The sequence below is a fragment of the Candida pseudojiufengensis genome (assembly GCF_024610245.1).
Source record: "Candida pseudojiufengensis strain CBS 10847 chromosome Unknown scaffold1, whole genome shotgun sequence".
Classification (NCBI taxonomy): Eukaryota; Fungi; Ascomycota; class Pichiomycetes; order Serinales; family Debaryomycetaceae; genus Lodderomyces; species Lodderomyces pseudojiufengensis.
Genome location: NW_026261530.1, coordinates 1,116,489 through 1,139,701, shown reverse-complemented (window position 1 = coordinate 1,139,701; position 23,213 = coordinate 1,116,489). Strand labels below are relative to the sequence as shown.

At 25.7% G+C, this 23,213-nt stretch overlaps 7 protein-coding genes across 7 annotated transcripts; 5 read left to right on the top strand and 2 right to left on the bottom strand. All coding sequences in view use genetic code 12, as the record gives it.

The window, feature by feature from the left end:
- Positions 1–978: 978 nt before the first annotated feature.
- KGF55_003615 (uncharacterized protein) lies at positions 979–2,673 on the top strand (the record flags this gene model as incomplete). The annotated part of the gene is made up of 1 exon (XM_051758428.1): positions 979–2,673. The coding sequence occupies one exon, from the start codon at positions 979–981 to the stop codon at positions 2,671–2,673; it is 1,695 nt and encodes a 564-aa protein (XP_051613987.1).
- A 1,585-nt stretch (positions 2,674–4,258) lies between these two features.
- SOK1 (Sok1p) lies at positions 4,259–6,772 on the top strand (the record flags this gene model as incomplete). Its single annotated transcript, XM_051758427.1, has 1 exon — positions 4,259–6,772. The coding sequence occupies one exon, from the start codon at positions 4,259–4,261 to the stop codon at positions 6,770–6,772; it is 2,514 nt and encodes an 837-aa protein (XP_051613986.1).
- A 698-nt stretch (positions 6,773–7,470) lies between these two features.
- Positions 7,471–8,736, top strand: KGF55_003613 (uncharacterized protein; the record flags this gene model as incomplete). The annotated part of the gene is made up of 1 exon (XM_051758426.1): positions 7,471–8,736. The coding sequence occupies one exon, from the start codon at positions 7,471–7,473 to the stop codon at positions 8,734–8,736; it is 1,266 nt and encodes a 421-aa protein (XP_051613985.1).
- A 6,651-nt stretch (positions 8,737–15,387) lies between these two features.
- On the top strand, positions 15,388–16,917 carry SFL1 (Sfl1p; the record flags this gene model as incomplete). Its single annotated transcript, XM_051758425.1, has 1 exon — positions 15,388–16,917. The coding sequence occupies one exon, from the start codon at positions 15,388–15,390 to the stop codon at positions 16,915–16,917; it is 1,530 nt and encodes a 509-aa protein (XP_051613984.1).
- A 110-nt stretch (positions 16,918–17,027) lies between these two features.
- On the bottom strand, positions 17,028–20,915 carry KGF55_003611 (ubiquitin-specific protease; the record flags this gene model as incomplete). Its single annotated transcript, XM_051758424.1, has 1 exon — positions 17,028–20,915. One exon carries the CDS (start codon positions 20,913–20,915, stop codon positions 17,028–17,030), a length of 3,888 nt encoding a protein of 1,295 aa, XP_051613983.1.
- Positions 20,916–21,140: 225 nt separating this feature from the next.
- On the top strand, positions 21,141–22,481 carry KGF55_003610 (bifunctional AAA family ATPase chaperone/translocase; the record flags this gene model as incomplete). Its single annotated transcript, XM_051758423.1, has 1 exon — positions 21,141–22,481. The coding sequence occupies one exon, from the start codon at positions 21,141–21,143 to the stop codon at positions 22,479–22,481; it is 1,341 nt and encodes a 446-aa protein (XP_051613982.1).
- Positions 22,482–22,659: 178 nt separating this feature from the next.
- Positions 22,660–23,106, bottom strand: KGF55_003609 (uncharacterized protein; the record flags this gene model as incomplete). Its single annotated transcript, XM_051758422.1, has 1 exon — positions 22,660–23,106. One exon carries the CDS (start codon positions 23,104–23,106, stop codon positions 22,660–22,662), a length of 447 nt encoding a protein of 148 aa, XP_051613981.1.
- Between the last annotated feature and the right edge of the window lie 107 nt (positions 23,107–23,213).

Sequence of the window (23,213 nt, the reverse complement as noted above, 5' to 3'; positions counted from 1 at the left end):
GTTCATAAAACAAGGCTTAAGAAGGTGATTAGATATTTGCAATCTGAAATCTTTGTTTAAGTATATTCTAAGCAAATATTAAGCAATAATATAAATTTGATGAGAGAACCACCATCTCATCTCGCAGCTTTGTGATCCGAAATTCTTTTCTCAAGATTCTACAAGTTGTTGAATTTTACTTAAATATCAATTAACAAGAATATACATCCGACATTAACAATTCATAACTGAACAGACTATTAATGCAATTATTCCTGTATTAATGTATATTCACTAATACGCTTTGGGTTCAATTAAAGCGAACTATCGATGTAGCAACCAACTTTTTCGAAAACTCCCATATTCACCCATAAATGAAACATCTTGTAATGAGTGAGATTTATTTCAAGAAGGAAAGCTATTTCCTGCATTGGATTCTCATACAAGTTTTGATGGACTAGATACATGCCAATTCATTTTCAATTAGTTCAAACTAGGGACTATAGAAATTTGATAATGTAATTATAAGTCTAAGGAATTTATCAATAAAATGCAGGAGCATAATCACTAATTAAACATTCATCATACGGTTCATTTTGTTCTCCTAATCAAACCATCTCAATTGATACAACTATTGAGTTCTTCATTGCCCTGCTTCTTCGACATCGCACTAGTGAAAATCGGATCGTTTAGGGAGTTGAAAAGGTTGATATGATTGTCTCAAAGACCAACTAATGGTTAAATTACAAGTTTTCAAGTATGGATTATGGATCAAATTGGATTAAGTATAACTAGTATAATCTTAAGATGTATCGTAACAAGGTGCTGTCCTGTAAATTTTGATTCTGAAACTCGATATGGTAGCCTCGTCAAAAATCACGTCCAAAATCAAAAACAGAATAAAAAACTCGTCATAATTTCATCTTCATACATAATCTAGTCATCAAATCAACCATTAAACTTAAACAACCAATCAATCAACATTACTAAAAGCCTGAGATGAAGATATTTTTAGACTTACCCAACGAAGTTATAGCATTGGTCATTAAGTACATTGATGATAAGTCAAAAATTTTAGAATTAGTTGCAATCCCTCCTTTACAAGAAATAGCTTTGAAAGAAAGATTTTCAACATATCATATTACTTCATATTGTGATGGAGATGGAGATGGATGTATTGAAGCATTAAAGTTACTTTATCATGAATTTAAATTCAAACCTTCCAAAATTATTGGGGAAATTTTTGTTATTAATAAATTACTTAATTTTGAAAATTCAGGGTCAGAAACTTTGATTCCAAATTGTCATAGAGATATTTCAGATGTTGTTGATTATACCATGAGTAAATTTGTAGTTTTATTCACTCCATTTAGTACATTCACTGACTTGAAAAAAATCATGGATTATGTAAGTGTTGTTGGAATTAGTATGTTTAGTGGTTCTTGGGATTATCCTTCTGATAAAGGTGAAGAAGCCCATTCATATTTAAAAGTCATTAAATCAACTAATTTGGAATTGTTAAGTACTACTTATGAAAAATCATTTAAGGTTGAATTTCCTACATCTTTGAAGCACTTGAATTTACATTTTAAACAAAGTGAAGCAATAAAATTAGATTTAAGAACATTGGTAAATCTTGAACAATTCCAATGTAAAAACCTTTTTGGTTTGAAATCATTAAAGGATCTCAACATTTCCAATTCAATTAAAGCATTAAAAATTAATTCATGTGGTTTTGAAAAATTAGAAGATTTGAGAAGTTTGAGTAAATTAAAAACTCTAATGATTTTTGGATGTAAAAAGTTGATTGATTTTACTAAGTGTCCGTTTCCAGATTCATTAAGTTTTATTAATTACCATCATTGTGTTTCCGCTTCAAAAATTGCTGAGTTATACGAAAGTGCTAATAATGGTATGGACCAACAATTTGATTTATTTGATTTTTCATTTGATAGAACTTCATTTTACATTGGTTCTAATATGAATTTTCCAACGAATCTAAAAACTTTATATATTTCCGATCTTACAAGGACTTTGAAATTAGGTTTTAATTTAAATCTTAAAAATGTTGGTATTTTGAAATTAAAAAACTTTTCTCAAATGAATTTATCTGGACTTTTAGCTTCTTTACCAAAGGTAATGTCAGGTTTATCAATTTGTGGATCAGTAATTTCATCTTCTGAAGGTATAGCTATGTTTCCAGAGTTGGATACACTACAATTTGAAAAGAATACATTTCAAAATGTATTTAGAACAAATATACATGAATTAAAAGACTTGTCAATTTTAAAACTTAAACATAATATTTCAGTTCGATCAGAAGAAGATATCAGGACTGATCCTTTTCAATTGTTACTGGTTGTTGGTGTCACTTCAAACATAATTGAAACTTCGGCAAACGTTGAACCTGAATTTAATAAAAAGTCAGGTATTGTAAACGTGAAAATGCAAAAAATAATGGATTTAACCTTAACTCAAGCTACTCAAATAGAGGGGGTTGATCCTGATACTATTAAGTTTCTTTTCATCATTTCACTTTTCATTAAAATGAAATTTACTTACTCCTTTGTTTCATTGAATTTACATCATTACATTTACGTCTACCTGAAACGATTGATTCATAAAATCTCGCTTCTAATATCCAAATTTACTAGTGGTGATACAAATTTTTTTCTCTATGTTTTAAAAAGTTAATTTTGAGAAGTAAAAAAAAGTAACGAATTATAGTTCGATAAATAATAATTTAGTACTTTGTAACATCATGATCATGTGAAAGAAATAAAAGAAAAAACAAATGACGAAAGAAGGTGGAAGGGGGCAGAAGTTTGGAGTAGATTACATTACAACTATTATATGAAGACCAATTGCTAATGGATATATTTGGTAGTTGATTGCAATGTAATATATTATAATATAATACACTCCTCCAAATTTACTGATACGATGATACGATGTGATTTCAAATGGATTTATGTTTATTGGGGGTGTTAATTTCTTTTTTTAATTTTCTGAGACAAAAGTTTAATTTTTGAAATTTTTGTGTGACAAGAGTTTATTAGGTAATAATATTTCAATTAAAGCCGAAAGGCGAGTTAATTTAGCACCAGAAATTAGTGCGGATAGTCGGTGGTAGTAGTACCGGGTGCGAACTAATTTATTATTTTTTACAACGGCAACATTGCCCAGGACATAATCAATTGGGGATATAAGAATAATATACGGAAAAATAGGTATTAAGAAAAATGGCAAATTAACAATAATACAGTCCAAGTACTTACATTGTTTGTTTACTAATACTTTAATTTAACTATTAATAGTAATATTGATAATTACTTTATACTACTTATTCATAACAATATATGGTTATGGACTAAGTAGGTCTCTTGTTCTCTGTATATCATTCTTATAAACAAAATACAAACTGATTACATCTCACTTCAAACGATGGAAGGAAAGTTTAGAAATCTATATAGTGAATGATAAAAATTTCCAAGTTGATCCACTAATTCCATATCCCATTTAAACCTGAAATTTGATCATTTATTGAAATGTTTCAAAAAAATTACTTTTAGTTAAATTAGTAATTAAGAGATGCGTAGTAATCTGATCATTCAAATTTTAGTGCTAGTTACAGTAACAATTTCAAGTTTCAGAAGTTTCAGAATTCCTTTTCAATCTACAACCAATGACTCTCCTTTGAAACTATGATGATTGTTACGGAACTAAATACTTAAATGTATAAATTAACTAATAATTAAACAAACGTAATTTACGTATATTCATCTATGTCTAATTATGTATTGATTGTATTACTTTAATTGAGTCAGTAATACAATTTCGCCATTTACGCTTTACTAGTTAAATTAAAATTTCATAATTTCTTTTTTTTCTCTCTTTTAATAAACTTTTTATTTTTTCTCTTGAGTCATTTTATATACAGTACAATTAATGCTACCAAACACTAATTTAAAAAAAAGGAAATTTAAATTACTTTTTTTTTTACAACCAATTTTTTATTTATCTCTCTTTAAGTACTTAATTTATTATCAACAAATTTTACAATTTTTTTTAATATCAATTACTAATTATTAATATACAACTTTTACAACCAATCTTTTTATTATTTTATAACAACAATCTATTCATTTAATCACTTTAATCATCATCATATACGCACACTAATTATCACAACTACTTCAACAACTAACAGAAACTACTAATTAAAGGCGTAAGGACAATTTTTTTATTTTTTTCATACAAATATAATTAAACGATAATCATGTTTACTGAAGATAATCAACAACAACATCAAAATTTACAACAATCAACCCATCAACAACCAACAGATACTCCATCATCTCAACATCAACAATTAACAACAAATTCATCAAATTCTACTACATTATCTTCTAATTCATCACAAAATACAATATCAACAGTAAATAGTGTAACACCCTCACATCATAATAATAGTAACCACCACCATCATCATCACCATCACCATCATCCACATCATAACACCCACACTACAACCACTGCTCATCAATTTAGACAAGTTTGTTTTAATCCAAGTACAACAAAAGTTTTAAATTCATCATTAACAAATACTTTGCCATCATCTTCATTAAATGCAACAACTAATCCAAATTCTTTAATTACACCTGTTTCTACCCCATCAAATATTCCTCAACAAGTAGAGACAGAACAACAAGGTATTAACAGTAGTAGACAAAATTCAACTAGTCATAAAAGATTATCATCATCATCATCATCTACTCAATCATCTGATTCATCAAAACGCATGAGATTAGATAATTCAACTATTACTAGTACTACTAATACTATTGCTAATACTACTAATTCAACAACAAATACTCCAATAAATAAGACACCTAAATTTATACGTAAGTTTAGATCTAGATCTTTACCTATTATAAATTTTAATTCAAATAATTCAGCTGTTTTTTCACATAATTTAAGAAGAAAACATAATTTTAATACTCAACAACAACAAACACAACCATCACAACCACCACAGCAACAACAACAATCCACAAACACAAATAATTCCTCATTTTCATCAATTCCTCCATTACCACCAATTAATTTACAATCTCTTAAAGAAATAGATTTACATGAAATATTAAAAAATCCTCAATTAAGACATGATATATTATTTGATCCTCAATTACAATTTAGACCAAATTTAGATGGTGAAAGAGGTAAAAGAAAAAAATCAATAATTGATAAATATTGGTTAGAAATTCAAAAAGAATGTCAACAATTTTTTACTCCCAACATAAATCCAAAATCAATAAAAATTAATAGATTACCTATATTATTTACAACTTTAAGAGATATATTATTAAGTTTATTACCAACAAAAGATCGTTCACAAGTTAATGAAATAATGGATATTGATTTATTAATTCAACAATTACGTCATGGATCATTTGATTTTGTTGAAATGAGTAAATGGTTAGCTGATGTTTTTAAATCTCATTGTGCACCAATGAGAGATCAATGGGTAATGGAAATGAATTCAAAATTTATTGATTCTTATAATTTAAATTCTGTTCTGCACCTAATTGGTGGATTAAGAATGATTTTTCAAATTTTAGAAGCAATGAAATTAGATGTTGCAAATCATCAAATTAGAATTTTAAGACCAGTTTTAATTGAAACTGCAATTGATTTTGAAAAAGATTATTTTCAAACTTTAATAAATCATAATAAAATTAATATAAATGATTCATTAAATTGGTTTTATAAAAAATTTTTAAAAAAATTAAATTTTAAAAACCCAAAATTTGAAATTAATGAGAAAAATTTAAAACCAATAATAATAAGTTCAATTATTGATTTATTAAGTTGTAGACAAATGGCTACTGAATTTCCTTCAACTTTAACTTTTGATCATACAAGATTAGTATTATTAAGAGCTGATGTAAGACAATTAGTTTGTGTTCAATTATGTATTGTATTATATAAGCAATTAATTGTAAATTCAAAATCAAATATAAAATTATTATCCCAAGATTCAATTTCAAAAGTTCAACAAGAAATTTTAGCTATTGTTACTGATGATAATGGAAATATAAAATGGACAAAAAATATAAATTCAATATCAATACAATTAGTTAAAAATTTGAATTTAGGTGGTGGTGATAACAATGATAACAAAGAAGTTTTACCTCAAAATTTAATTGATTTTAGTCATAATTGGTTAATGAAACATATTCAACCAAATTCAGAAGTTTATGGATTAATGGAAATCAAAATATTTAAAGAATTAATGTCTGAAATAATGAATTTAGTTTCGTCTGAAGATAAAAAAGAAAAAGTTACTGCAACCACTACAAATTCAACAACATCTACAAACACTACATCAACAACAAACAATTCAAATTCAGAAATGAAAAATATAGCAACAAGAATATCAACATTAGTAAATTTTCATTGGAATGTATTTGGATCTTATTATTTAGAATATATTCAAAAACAATATACAAAACAACAAATTGCAGAAGAAGAAGAAATTAAAAAACAACAGCAAAAGGAAAAAGAAAAACAACAACAACAGTTACAAAACACTACCAGTTCTTCTTCTTCGTCTAAAGAAAATGATTCTGTTATTTTAGATCATCAATCGAATAATAATTCCAATAATAATGCCAATAATAATAATAATCAACAGCAAGCACAACAACAACAATCACAACAGAATCAACAACAACAACAAAATGGAGAAATAGATACAACTAATTCAGCACCATTAAGTTTATTATCATAACTACCAAACAATGAATTAACGACGTTTTTAAAGCCAAGTTTTTTTTTTTATTATTCAAAATAGCATATTAATTGATGATTACGATGATTAAGATTGGTTTTATTATATTATGTTATTTGATCACTTATTAATTTATTAGAGAATATATCATGAAGTACCATTTTTTTTTTAGTTTTAGTTTTAAATCTTATATATTTTAATATAATATATTTTACATATTAATGATGAGATAGTATGTGTTTTTCGAGTTACTTACTCTTTTATCTTTTCTTTCTTTGACTCTAGTATTCTTCAAAACTATAATAATGAGGAATCAAACAATTATTAGATTTGATTTCGTCATGGATAAGAGTAAGAGTTCAGATTTTGTAATTGTAATTGTAATGTACTGTGAAATTTCGTAAAATCGTATATTTCTTCTTCATTTTTAGAAATTGATTTTGTGGTACAAAATTATTCTGTTTATTATTTACGATCATACTTAGAATATCATTCACATTGAATCTATCTTACATATCATATCCCATATCAAATTCATCTTCAACTACATCCATATATTCCTACTAGGCGATCAGAGAAGTGTGAGCACTTGTCAATTCACATTATCCTTTCCAGAATTCTGTACATAGAAGCTAATCAATTTATATAACGTATAACTCAATATCCTTAAAACATACAAAAACAAAACTCTGAATAAAATGATATCAACAACATTCAAAATAATAACAGCACCAATAACATTCACCTATTTCATAATTAAAACATTATTTATAAATATAATATACTTACCATTATTATATTTATTTTCAATATGTTTTTATATACCATTATTTAAATTACCCATATGGATCCCAATAAGATATATTTTAGAATTAAATCCAGACCCTCAACTGAAATTATCAAGTCAATTACTAATAGAAGATAACGGTGGTTCTCATTCATTAAATTGGTTAATGTCACAATTTAATTTATTTACTTTAGTTACTTTTCATTTTATTTTAACTTCTATATATATTGGAATTGGAATTGGTTTGATTATGGGTTTTCAATTAAGTTTTATTTCATGGTTTTTTACATTAGATTTAGGTGTTAGTGAAGGGAATAATATTACTATTGGTGATATTTCTTTAAAAAATGAAAAAATAAATAAAATTTGGGAAAAATCAAGACCTATAAAACAAGAATTAAATCAAACTGAATTGAACCAGAATAAAGAATCAAAAATCAAACAAGAATCATCAAAGCCACCAAAATCATCAACAACATCATCAAAATTACAAAATTTAAAAAATTTACAAAATAAAAGAATATTACAATCTATAAATCCTAAAAATAATCAAAATCATTTAATTCATAGAGATGATGATGAAGAAATTTATTTATATCCAACTCCAAAATCAGATTTTGAAATAGGTCCAAGTTTTGAAAATTTAAGAAAAAGAACTAAATTTATTGATAAATCTAATGAAAAATATAATCAAAATCAAAATCAAATATTTCAACAAATTCCAATTCAAAATAAACAATTTAAACAACCTTCATCAATTAATCAACCTTTTATTAAACAACTTCCTCCTTTTAATACTAGATTTGAAGATATTAATAGTAATAGTAATAGTTCAAGTAATGAAACAGATATTGTAGATATAGATGATATAGAATTTGAAATTGAAGAAGAACAAGAACTTGAGAAACAAGAAATTAAAAAAGATAGAGAAGAAGATCAAAAATTACAAGAAATTGAAGAAGAAGAACAAGAACAAGAGCAACAAACTGGAGAAGAAAGAGGATCAACAGAAGAAGATGCAGATGAAGAATTATCATCTGAACCAATTATAAGTAGTTCAGATAATGAAAATTATTATGATGATGATAATAATGATAGAACTTTTGATCCTATCTCTAATAATTCAACTAAATTAACAAGTTTTGGATTAAGTGAAATTAGTGAAGAAGGTGAATAAGTTAGAAAATAATAATATCTAGAGTTGAATGATACCCTTTTAATAATAGTAATAGTATAATATGACAAAAAATTGTTACAACTAATTAACTCAACTTTGTATTGCTCTATCGATTCTTTGCGCTATCAAAATACTTTTGATAGTTTGATTTGTGGATAAATTCAATTACATATTAATCGAATTTTTAATTTGTTAAATTTGAGACTTTGCAGGTGCTATCCTCAATGTTATCTGATATTAGTTTAATTTTATTTCTGTATTTTTTTTGCATCAAAAATAAAACTAATTCTACAAAATGAAGAAATAATTTTTGACTTATAAACTCTATAGATTTGCCTTTTTCACAAATTTAAAATTAAAGTCATCCAAAATTGTTTAAGAGTTAAAGTAATGAGGTAATTGAATGAAAAACTTCAAAAAACCTGAATTCTCTAGTGATTTTTAATTTACTTTTAAAGTTAGTGATTCAATCTGATTAAGGTTCTGTTACGATTAGAATTAACAGGTAACTGGGTCTTCGGCACCGATGATTACAGGGTATAGTCATAAAATTTAATGATTCATTAATTACAACTATTTTACAATATTCTTAGATAGATCAGAATAGACCGAAGAAAAATGCACTTGTAATTCATGTACAATCTATATAGCTTATGCTACCAGAATGTGTTTCAAAATTTTAGATCTGATTTCAATATATTGAATTTAATGAGCTTCAGCAAGACATCTTCTAACCAAATCCAAGGATAAAATATGGTACTAATGGCCCCCGTGTGTTTAACTTTATACTAGCTTGAGTATTTTAAATCCTTTCTTTAATGTTCGTAACAAACTCTTGCCTCTGAGATGGAATATTGCAAAATTACAATCAAGACTAAGATCAGTTTTAGACTAGACCACAACCTTAACTCAATACTTGCTGATGGTAAAAGAATGAATAATCGTTATCCATCGACAATGTTTAAAGTCAAATTTTTTTGAAAAGAACTTCGGTTTTAGAGCTTGTCGGAGAGAGAGTACATTTTAATTTTGATCTCGACTACATATAATCAAAGTAAATTAAGCCTTGTATTAAAGTGTTCAACGTAAATAATCCATTTTTCGATCCATGCAATTGTTTAAAAGCTCATTTATGAACTAAAAAATTATTCATTTTGCTAGGCTAATATTTTGGAAGCTCAAATAAATCGATTTCGTTTGGTAACCTTTCATTTTCTGCCGAGGACTAATAATTTTCATTCAAATCCAGAATCTAAAATCTTAGTTAACCGGGGAAAAACTTGATACACCCAGGTGAAATGTCACAAAATGTGAGATGGATGAAGTAATGTCTATTGAATTCATTTTAAACTTCTTTAAAATCAGGGTACTTAAGTTTAACGTACCTTGCTCTAAACTCAAAATAGAAAAAAAGAGTACAAGATTCAAATTTAAAGGAAGCTACATATCAATCTAAAATAATTTCTCAATAGTCTATATTATAATAATTTGGTTTCAACTATTAATTCTCGAATGGCAAATTGAAAATATTTTTTAGATCTACAATTTACTTGCAATCATTAAAAAGATGAATGATCTTTATCTTACTTGACAACAAAAAAGGATTTCCATTTTGCTTTGGATTTTGTGGGGTAAGAAGACTTCTGCTAATAATCTTACTCTTTAATTGATGAATTCATTTGTCATATAAACATGGTTATTAAAAGTACATTCCTTATTAAAGCCATTGATCAATCAACACTTGAAGCATTATAACCGTTTAAATCTAATTTCATGATGATCAAAAGATTAGGCATTATTGAATAATTAATTTGAAAAAGGATCTCGAATAAATAGTTAAGAAAATTTAAATTAACAATCCAAAACGTTTAAAAAACGTACGTAATACAATAAGAAACATTTGAAGTTATGATCTATAAGTAATAGTTATAAAATTTTAAAGGATCTTGCATTTTGAAGGGTGGGACATTAGACATAAAGAAAAAGGATCTTAGGTTATTTTTATACGATGATACTCCAAAATTTAGTCGATCAATAAGTGGGTCTACTTTAATAATCCAGATCTGTTTGTTTCATATGATTATCATTTTCTTGAGAAAATTGAAACTAATGATTCATTATTTTGACTTTTTGAATGTGTATGAAATACTTGAAGTATTTTATTATTCAGGGAGTTACAGTTATGACAAGTTTCAAAAGTATATTTTACGGTGTTTTTCATCTTTCCTTTTTGAGGAAGCAAAGGTAAAATTGAAAAAAATAATAATAATAACCTTTGAAATTTCATCTTTTGATTTGTGATTGTTTATGTTAGATAATATAAACCCTTTACGTAAATGTATAAAGTGCAATTTCTTAAATTGTAAATCGTAATTGAATCTTTAAAAAGAAAACAATATAGGGTGTTGGATACTTTTGTTTTGTATATCTCAAGTCCTATTGTTCATTAATACTTATAATAGCATCAAATTAACAGATACGATGCGAAACGTATCTAGTAAAGCTTTAAAGAGTATTATCCAACTCTTCAAACAAAGCATTAATCAATCATCGCGTATATTCTTTGTTACTTATAAAATGGAGAATTTACCGTTTTCGGCTTAATAATACTTTATTGTAAATTAGTGTGCAACATTTATTATTTGATGGATCTAAGATCTGTAAATCTAAGATAGATGCATGTTTTCTATTAATTTTGAAAATCATGGGGTAATATCACCATTTTTTGAGATACTCCCCGAGGATGCGTATTCAATCTCTAAAGTTTCATATCAACTTCAAAACTTACGGATTAAAATCTTAAGTTTCCGTTCATCAGAGAGACTCAGATTTCAGATCTGAACACTTTCACCCTAAATGCTATGGAATGAAATATGATACTAATTTACCACATCTCAGTTCTGGAAACTTCGTCTAATTAAAATTCAAACTAAAAATCTTCTAGAACTAGTACTAGCAGTCGAATACTTCTATTGAAATTTAAACGAGTACTTCTACCATACTCGCTATTTGTTTGTTACCATTATACTTCAACCAGATCTACTACAAAATCATAACAAGTCAGACCCTTATGTTTTGCTCTTCTCCATATTTCAGTTTCACCTAAAAAATAATTAAGATTAACTCATAAATTAAAAATAACATTAATAAAATTTAGCACTAGCCACATAATATAATAATTTATTTTTTTACCTTCAATGAACTACCCTAATTCATCATTTTCCCCGACTCTTGCAGATTATTATCCAGCTTAATTTGAAATTTGAATTATATACTCAAGTGTAGATCGTATTATTGATTGGTTTATGTAATTAAAGTAGGTCTATTTGATTCTCGTTGGGAAATGTTCACGTAAATTCATCAAATGCTAAAAATAAAAGATTAATGTTTCAAAATTGATTTTGACATAAATTTTGTGGAAAAGGATTAAACAAGAAACTTTAAAAACTGAATTTTAAAGATAAACTTTTAAATTAGATTTGGTCATTGATCTGACAGATACGAAATTAGATTATACTGATCAATAAAATAATATACTGAACATTGACGTTTAAAGTTTACAAATGATTCTGAAACAAAATAATACTGAAAAGATCTCCTGGAGCCAGATTTGCTCAAAAATCGATTAAGAGCGTTCAACATGATTCATGTAGCCGTGCCAGCTTTTGATTCTTTTGAATAAGAAGAATAACGTTAAATAATACCATGAGATTCTTTAGGGGGTGGAACCGTAATAACAATTTATTTTGCTTATTACCGTAAACCTTATCAACGCTGAAGATTTATAATTATGACGGGTGAATCTATCAAAACAAACCGAGTCTATATGAATCCATAAATGAATATATTGATATAAAATTGGTTATGAGATCTACAAGATCTTTCAATACTGGTGAATTAAGTTTTAATATTACACAAACTAAGTCTAAGGACCAAAGACTCAAACTAATTTCAAAACGTAAATGCATAAAGTTTAAATTTTACACCTCTCTTTGTATTTTGTGTAATACATTAGAAACATCTATGAGTCTTCTTTCTTCTTTCTTCTTCTCAATATCTAGTAAAAATCAAGAATGATTCAATCAAAGAATAGAACGTTTTATATATTCTAGAGTATATGTCAAGGGAAGGTTTAAAGTTAGACGATCTATATTAGTGGCACATTACATTTTGGAAGAAATCTAAGAGGATGGAAATCATATTTTTATAAATTAATCATAGGGTAGTCTTATTGATCAGAAATATCTGATAAAGATAAGAAAAAATTTAGATGGACCTTCAAAACAGGGGAGATAATATAAAAAGTTCTGTATGAAGCTTAATTTTTCTCTCAAAGTCTTGAAATAGTATCTGTAATATGGTAAATTATACTAATATATTTTGAAACGAGCCATCTTTATTTTCTTTATTCCAATGAAACAGAAAAATGGAGTGTATATGCCAGCGTAAATCTAGCCGTAAAGCAAGCAAGCTCTTGAACAAGCAAAACAAAAAATCAAAATTTCAGGTTTGGAGAACCGTAATGTCAAACCTTACAGATACTAATATTTTAATTGTTTGATTTTATAATAATGAATAAACACAAAGAAATTAAATCCTTCTCGATAAGATGAATTAAGAAATTAAGTTTTTGAAATATTCATTAATAAAATAAGGTTTTGTGTTAATTTTAAACCTTAGATTTGAGATTTGAGATTTGAGATTTTGTACCTGTGAAAAATATCTTCATATATTATTTGAGATATAACCTAAATAACCCAACCAACATGAATATAGTATTAGTATATTCAATTAAATCCATCACCCTTTATTTTGCATACTAAAAAAATATTATTTACGTTCTGAATCTTATGTGATACATACGTATATGAAAGAAAGAAAAATAAATAAGTGTAAAAGATCTGTAACTAAGTACTATCTATTGACAACCAATTTTATTGGAGAAATAAAGTTTTTCATTAATCCAAATTGGGTTATACTAACTAAAATAATTTCATTTTTGAGGGTGGTAGGACTTTTTAGTTGAAGATAAACGAAATATAAATACATGACGATATAAGTTTTTAAAATTCTATAAAAAAATCATATTCTCTTTTAAAATTTCAAAAAATTTGTTTCATAGAATCATTAGTTGTCACCTACTAATTCATAAATTAATTTCTAAATCAATCATTAAAACAATTTCACATATCAACATTTAACTGCATCATTTTTTTTACAATAAGTGGTTCATAAATTTTTCAAGTTTTACATAATCATCAAAATCATAAAATTATATTTACGGTGGTCATACATAAATTAATTTCAACTATTACGAAGGGCAATTTCATTTCACGTAATTTCAAGTCCTACTACTATCAAAATATATATTTCAAATTAAGAAATTTGTTAGTCAAACTTTAAATTATTTTAAAACCAATACGGAGACAGATACGATAGAACATTTAAATTACAAATTGCCATACCAATACTACATTTACTAAAAGTTTAAATTTATTCAGTTTGTTCCCCCCACCAGCTATTAATTTTCATACAAATCAACTTAAATTCTTCCGAAAGTTATTGAAGCTATCAACATATTAAAGACAATAGAGTCAAACTTCAAAAATTCAGGTGCATTATTATTATAATATTTTTAACTTCCATTTGAAGATATATTATAGTATCAATAAATTATCAAAAGCTAACATTGTTTAACGATAAATTTACAAATCATTCTTTCATACATTAAAACAATCATCATCGAAGAAAATTTACAAAATTTTTAAGTTTCATCGCATTATCGAAGAATCAAAAGAACAAATTAAAATTAATATCAATCAAAATCAACCATCAATTTTATATTAATCGAAATTTAAATAATAATTTAATTTCTTTTATAACTTCAAGAACAATAGAAAATCATAAATAGGAGGCAAGTCAATATTTCAAATTTACGGAAAAATAAGTCAAAATTTCATTAAATACGCATTCTACATATTAATTTTTTATTGTTAATTTTTCAACTTGCATACTTCCAAAAGGTTTTTCAAGAGCATTACATATCAATACTCGAAATTTCAAATCAATTCATTCATTAAATAATAAAAAATTTGAAATTATAAAAGACTATTCAAATCCAGATAAATTTGATTCATTTTTTTTAAAAGCATATCAATTAACCTAACCAAGTTCAAAACTATAATCATTATATCAAGTCTAAAGATCTTCGAAATCAAATTTAAGTTTTAGTTTAATTTATTTACTTCCAAAGAACAATTCCGGTTAATTTGCTATTTTCTAGAATCACTAAAATCTCACTTTATATACAGGTTTGAATCATTTTCAGATTTCCGTTAAGTTTTAAAAGCTACAATTATACAAGGGCTTTATTTTCATTATATCAAACACAACTAATTTTCATTCATTTGGATTCTTTGTTGCTGAAACTATTGAAAATCAAGTTATAATTTCATTCACATTTTAGACTTAGTATCAAAAGTTCAAACAAAATTTAAACTTTTTAACTAGCCACTTTCAGATTTTGTGTAATTTTAAGACCCTATTCAATATTTTTATAGTGTTTCAGATTTTGCATCACCAATTATCAAATTACAATTTTCAATCACAACTTATATTCAACTCAATAACAACTCAAATATCATCATCCTTATGTCAAATTTATCATTTCAATCCAATTCATTTAAATTAAACATACCAGATTTCAGAAATTCATCAGTTTCAAAAACAGTAAATTCATTTAATAGAAATTCATTAACTGATTTATCAACAATAGCAATAAGAGCATTAAATTCAGTTCAATTTTCAAATAATTTAGATCAAGAACAACCAAGAATTATAGCTAGATCAGATTCAATAGATTCAGATAATATGTCAACAAGTAGTAAAGAAAGATCAGTTTCACCAATTGGTAGACAAACACAAGTTATATTTGTACATAAATTATATAATATGTTAAATGATGAAAATTTACAAGATTATATATGTTGGTCTCCAGAACAAGATTCATTTTATGTATTTCATGGTGAAGAATTTAATAAAAATATATTGGCTTGTTTTTTCAAACATACAAATATGTCATCATTTATAAGACAATTAAATATGTATGGATTTCATAAAGTTAATGAAGCTGCAAAAGAAAAAACTGAATCTGATTTAGTTTCTTCATTATTTGAAAAACCAACAAATAGATGGGAATTTCGTCATTCACAAAATTTATTTAAAAAGGGAGATATTGAATCATTAAATAATATAAAAAGAAGATCATCAAAAAATAATATAAATAACCAAAATCAAAAAGATATTATAAATTTAAATTCTATAGCTCAACCAATTATTAAAAATGAAAGTCAAGATGAACAAGTATCACCAAAACAAAGACAAGGAGATTCATCACCAGATTCATCATATTTTCAACCACATCATCCATCTTTCAGTACTACTAATTATAATGTAAAACTTCAATCACCAATGACTCCAAGTTCATCATTATTATCAGCACCATTTCAACCGTATTCATTACAACAACAGCCAATACATGAAACAATTAATCCACAACAACAATTACCACAACCACCACAATCAAAATACAGTGATCAATTTTCTTCAAAACAACAACCATCATTAGAATATGTACATACAAATTCAGGTTTCAGTTATCTTCAACAACAAAGATCATCATCATCTTCATCATTTTCAGAAACTACTGGTAATAATAAAAGACAAATAGATTATTTATTTGAAGAAATATCAACTTTAAAAAAAGCAAATACAGAATTACATCAAATGTATCAAACTCAACAAAATTTATTAATTAATTTTTTAAATTTATATGAAGATAATAAATTAGATTCAACTACAATAACAAATTTAAAAAATTCTATAACTTCAATAAATTATCAACAACCACAACAACAACCACAACAGAATTTACCATCAGATTATTTATCAAGAAAAAATTCATCATATAGTCCATTAAGTACAAGTAGACAAAATTCAATAAATTTAAATTTATTATATAATAATAGAACTAATTCATTACCTTTATTATCACAAGAACAATCAAGAAAAATTTCTATAGCTTCAAATTTTGATAAATTACCAAGTGTTGATCAATTAAATATGAAAATTAAAAATTATCCTAATGTTGGAGGATCAGATCCAAAAAAGAGAAAACTTTAAAATAAATTCATTTACTTTAGTTACTTATTCAATACTTATTCGATTCTATTATTTAGTTTAATAAAATGTGTTCATTATGTATAAATTATTATTCCTCTATATAATCAACTCTATCCACATTTTTCTATAATCCTATTTAATGGATTAATATATTGATTTTCTAATTCATCTTTAACATAAACTATATAATAAGGAGTAGCAGTATTTGATTCTAAAAAATTAAAAATTTCAGAATCTTGAACTTCCGTTATAATTTCATCATTATATTTTCTAAAAATATTTTTTTGATGAGGATCCTTTATATATATCCAATAATGACCATAACTTGCTTCTCCTCTATGTATAAAAATTGCAAATATTGAATAACCTATCTTGTTGTATTCTATAAATTGATTATTAATTTTTTCTTGAAGATAATTTATTTTAGAATCAATTTTAACTAATTGATTTTGTAAATTTAAAATTTCATCTGATATTACTTGAATAGTTGTTAATTCTATAGATAATTTATCATCTTGAATAATTCTATTTTCTAAAAATTTTTTTGTTGTAATTAAATTATCAATTATAGTCATTGAAGTATTTTCATCTTTTTGTAAAATTTCATTTTTAGCATTATTTAATTCAATAATTTGATTTTTCCAATTAAATACTTCTGACCTTTTATTTAATATTATTTCATCTTTTGTATCTAAATATCTATCAAGATAAATTTTAGAACTAAAAGGTATTGGTTCAATACTTTTATAAGCCATTAATTTTTCTCTATCAAACATTACTCTTTGAACATGAAATTGCATTATTTCTGGTAATTCAGTTATTGTAACTGATTTTTTAACTAATCCTTCTTCTAATTTAACTAAATCTTCATTAAAATAATTATCTAATGAATCATATATAGACTTTGGATGATCACTAACATTTATAATCAAACTATTAAATCTTTCAGTTGATTCTCTTATTGAATCTGGTTTATCAATTGGTTGAATGGTTTGTTTAGTTTTTCCATAAAATAATTTTTTAATTAAATCAATTTGTTCACCATCTTCTTTATCTATATATTCAGGTGGTAAAGCTGATTCAATTTGAAAAATGACATTTTCAATACATTCAGTTACATCTTGTTGACGACCTATTTCAATTGTACTTTCAATTTGATCCGTTGATATGGATAATAATTTTGAATTTTCAGGCTGTTCTTCCAGGTTAGATTCTACTTTTTCAATAAATGTTTCTTCAACCAAATCTTGAGGTTCAACGGTATGAGTTTCAATATGAACTGGTGGATCAAGTGTACCATTCATATCATCATCTTCATTATCAATATCAATTAATGTTTTATCTTCCTCCACCACACCATTTTGATTAGGTTCATTTTCAATAACTTCACTATCACTATCCAATATTTCAATCACTTCAGGTTCTTTATGCTTTGTTGGTTCTTTAAAATTTACAGGTTGTGATAATGGTAAAAAAGATAAATAAGCTAATTCTTTACTTGGTGCAACACATCTTTTATCAGTATGAATCATTTGTTTAAATAAATTTTGTAATTGATAAATAAATTGATTTGATCTAAATTTTTCCAGTTCTTCAACTTTCCTTCCACCAATTTTTCTATTTGCATCAAATTCATTTAAATTATAATTATTAGAATCAAAATTTAAAATTAAATCTCTTAAAGGTTTAATACAAAAATAATATTGTAATAGTGAATTTAAATAACAAGTGTTTCCAATATTATCAAGACCAGCTGGCCAATTTTCAGGAGGTAATAATGAAGAATCAATTTTACCTGTTTTCAAATAACTCAATAAAATTTCTGATTTTTTATCTTCTCCAATTGATCTTAAACAATGTCTTAATATTCTTATATCTTTTTCATTTGATAAAAGTTTTATTTGAAATTGATTTATAATTTCAAATTCAGATGTCTTGCTGTCAGAATTTAATACTTCATATGACATTTGTAAAGTATATTTTTCTAATTCTGGTATTTTAACATATTCAGGATATTTAGTTTCCAAATAATTTAATAATAAATTACTTCTTCTATTTATTGCAATTGAAGTTAAAGCTTTATTTAACATTTTAATTTCATTTGAATTGGGGTTCATATTTTGTGTCATTATATCATCAACTTTAAATTCAAATGCAGTAATAACAACTTCGTCTTCTGTTATTTCTTCAATACCTAATTCATTAATTGCTAAATTCATTGGTATAATTTCATATGCTAAAAATTCTTTTAAACTTTCTGAATTATTTGCAATTGCAATTCTTTTTAAATGATCACGATAATATTGATAATTTCTAGGATCATTTTTATATAATTCTTTATACATCGCAATAATCACATCTTCTTTGACAACACTATCCAAAGGATATCCAATAATTTTCAATGAATCTTGTAAATCTTTGTATCCAAAGAAGCTTTCCAGTTGTTGTTGACATTTATTAATATATGAATTCAATTTAATATTTTGTGAATTATGTTGAAGAAAATTACTTACATCTTTTAAGTAGTCAATATAATATAATTGATTAATTGGATCAGATCTAACTGAATTTTCAAAACATTTAATTATAATTTCATCACTAAAATATGCTGAAGCACTTAATGCAATAAAATATTGAAATCTATTTGAATAATTACTATTGAAATTATGAATACTTGTATTTTTATCACATTCTGGAATTCTATTAAATACTTGAACCATATTATCTGAAAATGAATATTGATGGAAGCTATTGTTAGTGTCTTTTAAAACTTTTGTTGCAAAAAATATCAATTCTGCCAGTTTTCTTTTAAATGATTCTTTTAATTGTGGGAATTCATTTAGATTTGGAGGTATGACATGTTCTTCATCAGAACTTAATGTAAAAGAAAGTTTTTGTAATAATAAATTAACATCAATTGAAGTTTCCATAGCTGTTCCTTTCAAACTTATTGTCCTCTGTTCTGGGCCATTATATGTCAATGGACCTTTTAAAACTTTGATTAAAGTATTTATACAATTAACTGGAGTTGGAATTACATCTTTTGATAAATCAGGATGACGTTCGATAAGCGATAAAAATCTTTCTTTTATTAGTTTTTCATCAATTAAAGGTTCGAAATCTTCTTTTTGATTAAATTCAGGTTTGAAAATTGAAATTCTTAAAATTTGATTGTTCGGTGAAGTGGCACATTTATAATATGAATCATCTATAATCTGATTTCGTTCATCATAGTTTTCTAATAACAAATCCAAATCATGTCTTGTTATCAATGACTTAGGTATAAGATGATACAGATTTTTATCAAAATCAATAACAAATGGATTTGATGCATTTTCTAGTATGATTAACTTAAAATGATGTATTTGGTCTGGTCTTGACTTGCTTGCTATTACACCTCGAATTATAGTCACTACTTGATTGGTTTCTTGGAGCTGAATAATTTCCGTTGATGGACAAAAATCTATTTTTTCATTTAATATCCATATTTGTTCATTATGATGTGAATTATTAACAAAATTTTGTAATTTATTTGAATAATCAATAGGTTTATTATTTAAAAGACTATAATTTAGATTCTTCAATATCGGTACTGACCATTTTATATCATCTAATATTCTATTTAATGTTTTGAATGGGTATTTGATTATTTCATTATGCGGTATATTAGTTTTTAGTAGATTTAATTCATGAGTCTTTAATTGAGATTCATTATATTGAGGTGGTGAATTTGATGGAGGTTTTGATTCATTTTCTGATGTAGATTGTGATTGTAATTGAGATTGTGAAATTGAAAGGTCTGTTCCTGTTCTGAATGGATTTCTACTTTTGAATTGAGTTGGTGGTTCTTCTTGAGAAACTGCTATCTTGTTTGAATGATAAGTTAAAGGTGATTTATTGTCCGAATCCGATGTAGAATCAGCGCTTGTTTGTGGTTGTTGATAATTTACTTGTTCTTGTTGCAGATCAAGATCCTCTATAAACTCTTCCTGCAACATAGTTATGAACCTGTAATAATGTCAATTGGTAATGCTGTGGTACTATTTATTAATTGGTCTAAGATACAAAGTGGTTGCTTTTTAAAATTGGTTTGTCTCAAAATCTGGAGAGCGAGATTTGCAACACACAAATTTCATAATCAAATACTTACAGTACATTAGATCCTAACATCACCACACAAGTAACTCAATAACAAAAGCAGACAATAAGATCTCACCAATGTCATGTCATCACCTCAACCACCATCTATAGATTTTGAAAAAATTAAAGCAAAATCAGATGGATCATATTCAAGTTTAATTTCATCAAGTTTTCAAGAAATTATTATGAATAATCCATATTTTGCAGCAGGTGGAGGTTTAATGTTATTAGGTACTGGATTAGCATTAGCAAGATCAGGAATTGTTAAAAGTTCTGGATTTTTATATAAACAAATGTTAATTGATTTAGAAATCCCATCAAAAGATAAATCTTATTTATGGTTTTTAGAATGGATGTCAAAATATAAAAAAAGAAGTTCAAGACATTTATCTGTTGAAACTAATGTTATAACTCATGATAATGGAGCTATAACAACAAATTTTTCATTAGTTCCAGGTCCAGGAAAACATTTAATAAGATATAAAGGTGCATTTATGTTAGTAAATCGTGAAAGATCTGGGAAATTATTAGATATGACTAATGGTACACCATTTGAAACTGTTACATTAACTACTTTATATCGAGATAGATATTTATTTAATGATTTATTATATGAAGCTAAATCAATGGCATTAAAAGCAAGAGAAGGTAAAACAGTAATTTTTACATCTTGGGGTCCAGAATGGAGACCATTTGGTCAACCAAGATCAAAAAGATTAATAGGATCAGTTATATTAGATAAAGGAATTGCAGAAACTATATTGGATGATGTTAAAGATTTTTTGATTAGTGGAGAATGGTATCATAAAAGAGGTATACCTTATAGAAGAGGATATTTATTATATGGACCACCAGGATCTGGTAAAACATCTTTTATACAAGCATTAGCAGGTGAATTGGATTATAATATTTGTATATTAAATTTATCAGAGAATAATCTAACAGATGATAGATTAAATCATTTAATGAATCATATACCTAATAGATCAATATTACTACTAGAAGATGTTGACGCAGCATTTAATAAAAAAAGAGAACAATCAAATGATCAAGGTTTTAACAATGGAGTTACATTTTCAGGATTATTAAATGCATTAGATGGAGTAGCAAGTGCAGAAGAATGTATAACTTTTATGACAACAAATCATCCAGAAAGATTAGATCCAGCATTATTAAGACCTGGTAGAGTTGATTTTAAAATTTTAATAAATAATGCTACAGAATATCAAATTAAAAAAATGTTTTTAAGATTTTATGAAAATGAAAATGAATTATGTCAAGAATTTTTAAATAAATTTAGAAGATTAAATTTAAAAAATATAAGTACTGCTCAATTACAAGGATTATTTGTATATAATAAAAGAGATCCAAAAGCAGCTATTGAAATGATTGAAACTTTACAAGACCCAAATACTGTTTTTTGAAGAAAATACGCTAAAAAGACAATGATAGTGAGTTTTATTATGTAAATAGAATTAAAAATGTATTAATAGATTGTATATACAGTAAAATAATTAAAAAATAAATCCGTTACTCGTTAAAATTTGGAAAGCGTCGCCCAAGATCATAATTCACTCATCAGATCTGACATAAAATCTTCAATCATAATCCCTTATATTTTTCAGCTAAAGATTCATCAGCTAAATCTAATGTTGTTTCATTAATATCATCATAACTCTCATCATTCTCTTCCTCTTCTACTTCTTCCAATTCTTCTTCCTCTGCAATCAAAATCTTATCATTATCTTCCATTTTCTTTTTTAATTCAGCTGAATCATTAGTCGAAGTACTAAATCCACTACCACTACTACTAATATTTCTATTCGTGGATGATGAAGAAGAAGAAGAAGATCCAATTCTTTTTGAATCAATTATCAAATCATTTAAATATGATAAATATATTAAATAAATTAAAGTATCACTATTATCATTCTTTATAGTAAAATTTAAATTACCTAAATTTATACCTCCTTTTGATGGTTTAGTATTTAATTTTGAATTTAATAATTTTTTAAATGATTTGGGATTATATGTCTTTTCTATTACCATGATTGTGGTGAGTTTTCAAAAATAGTTAATTAACTTTCAAATTCGTATGTCAGTGCAGTTGAAAATTCCACAATCTTATTCATAAAAGTAGGGTATTCATCAATGAG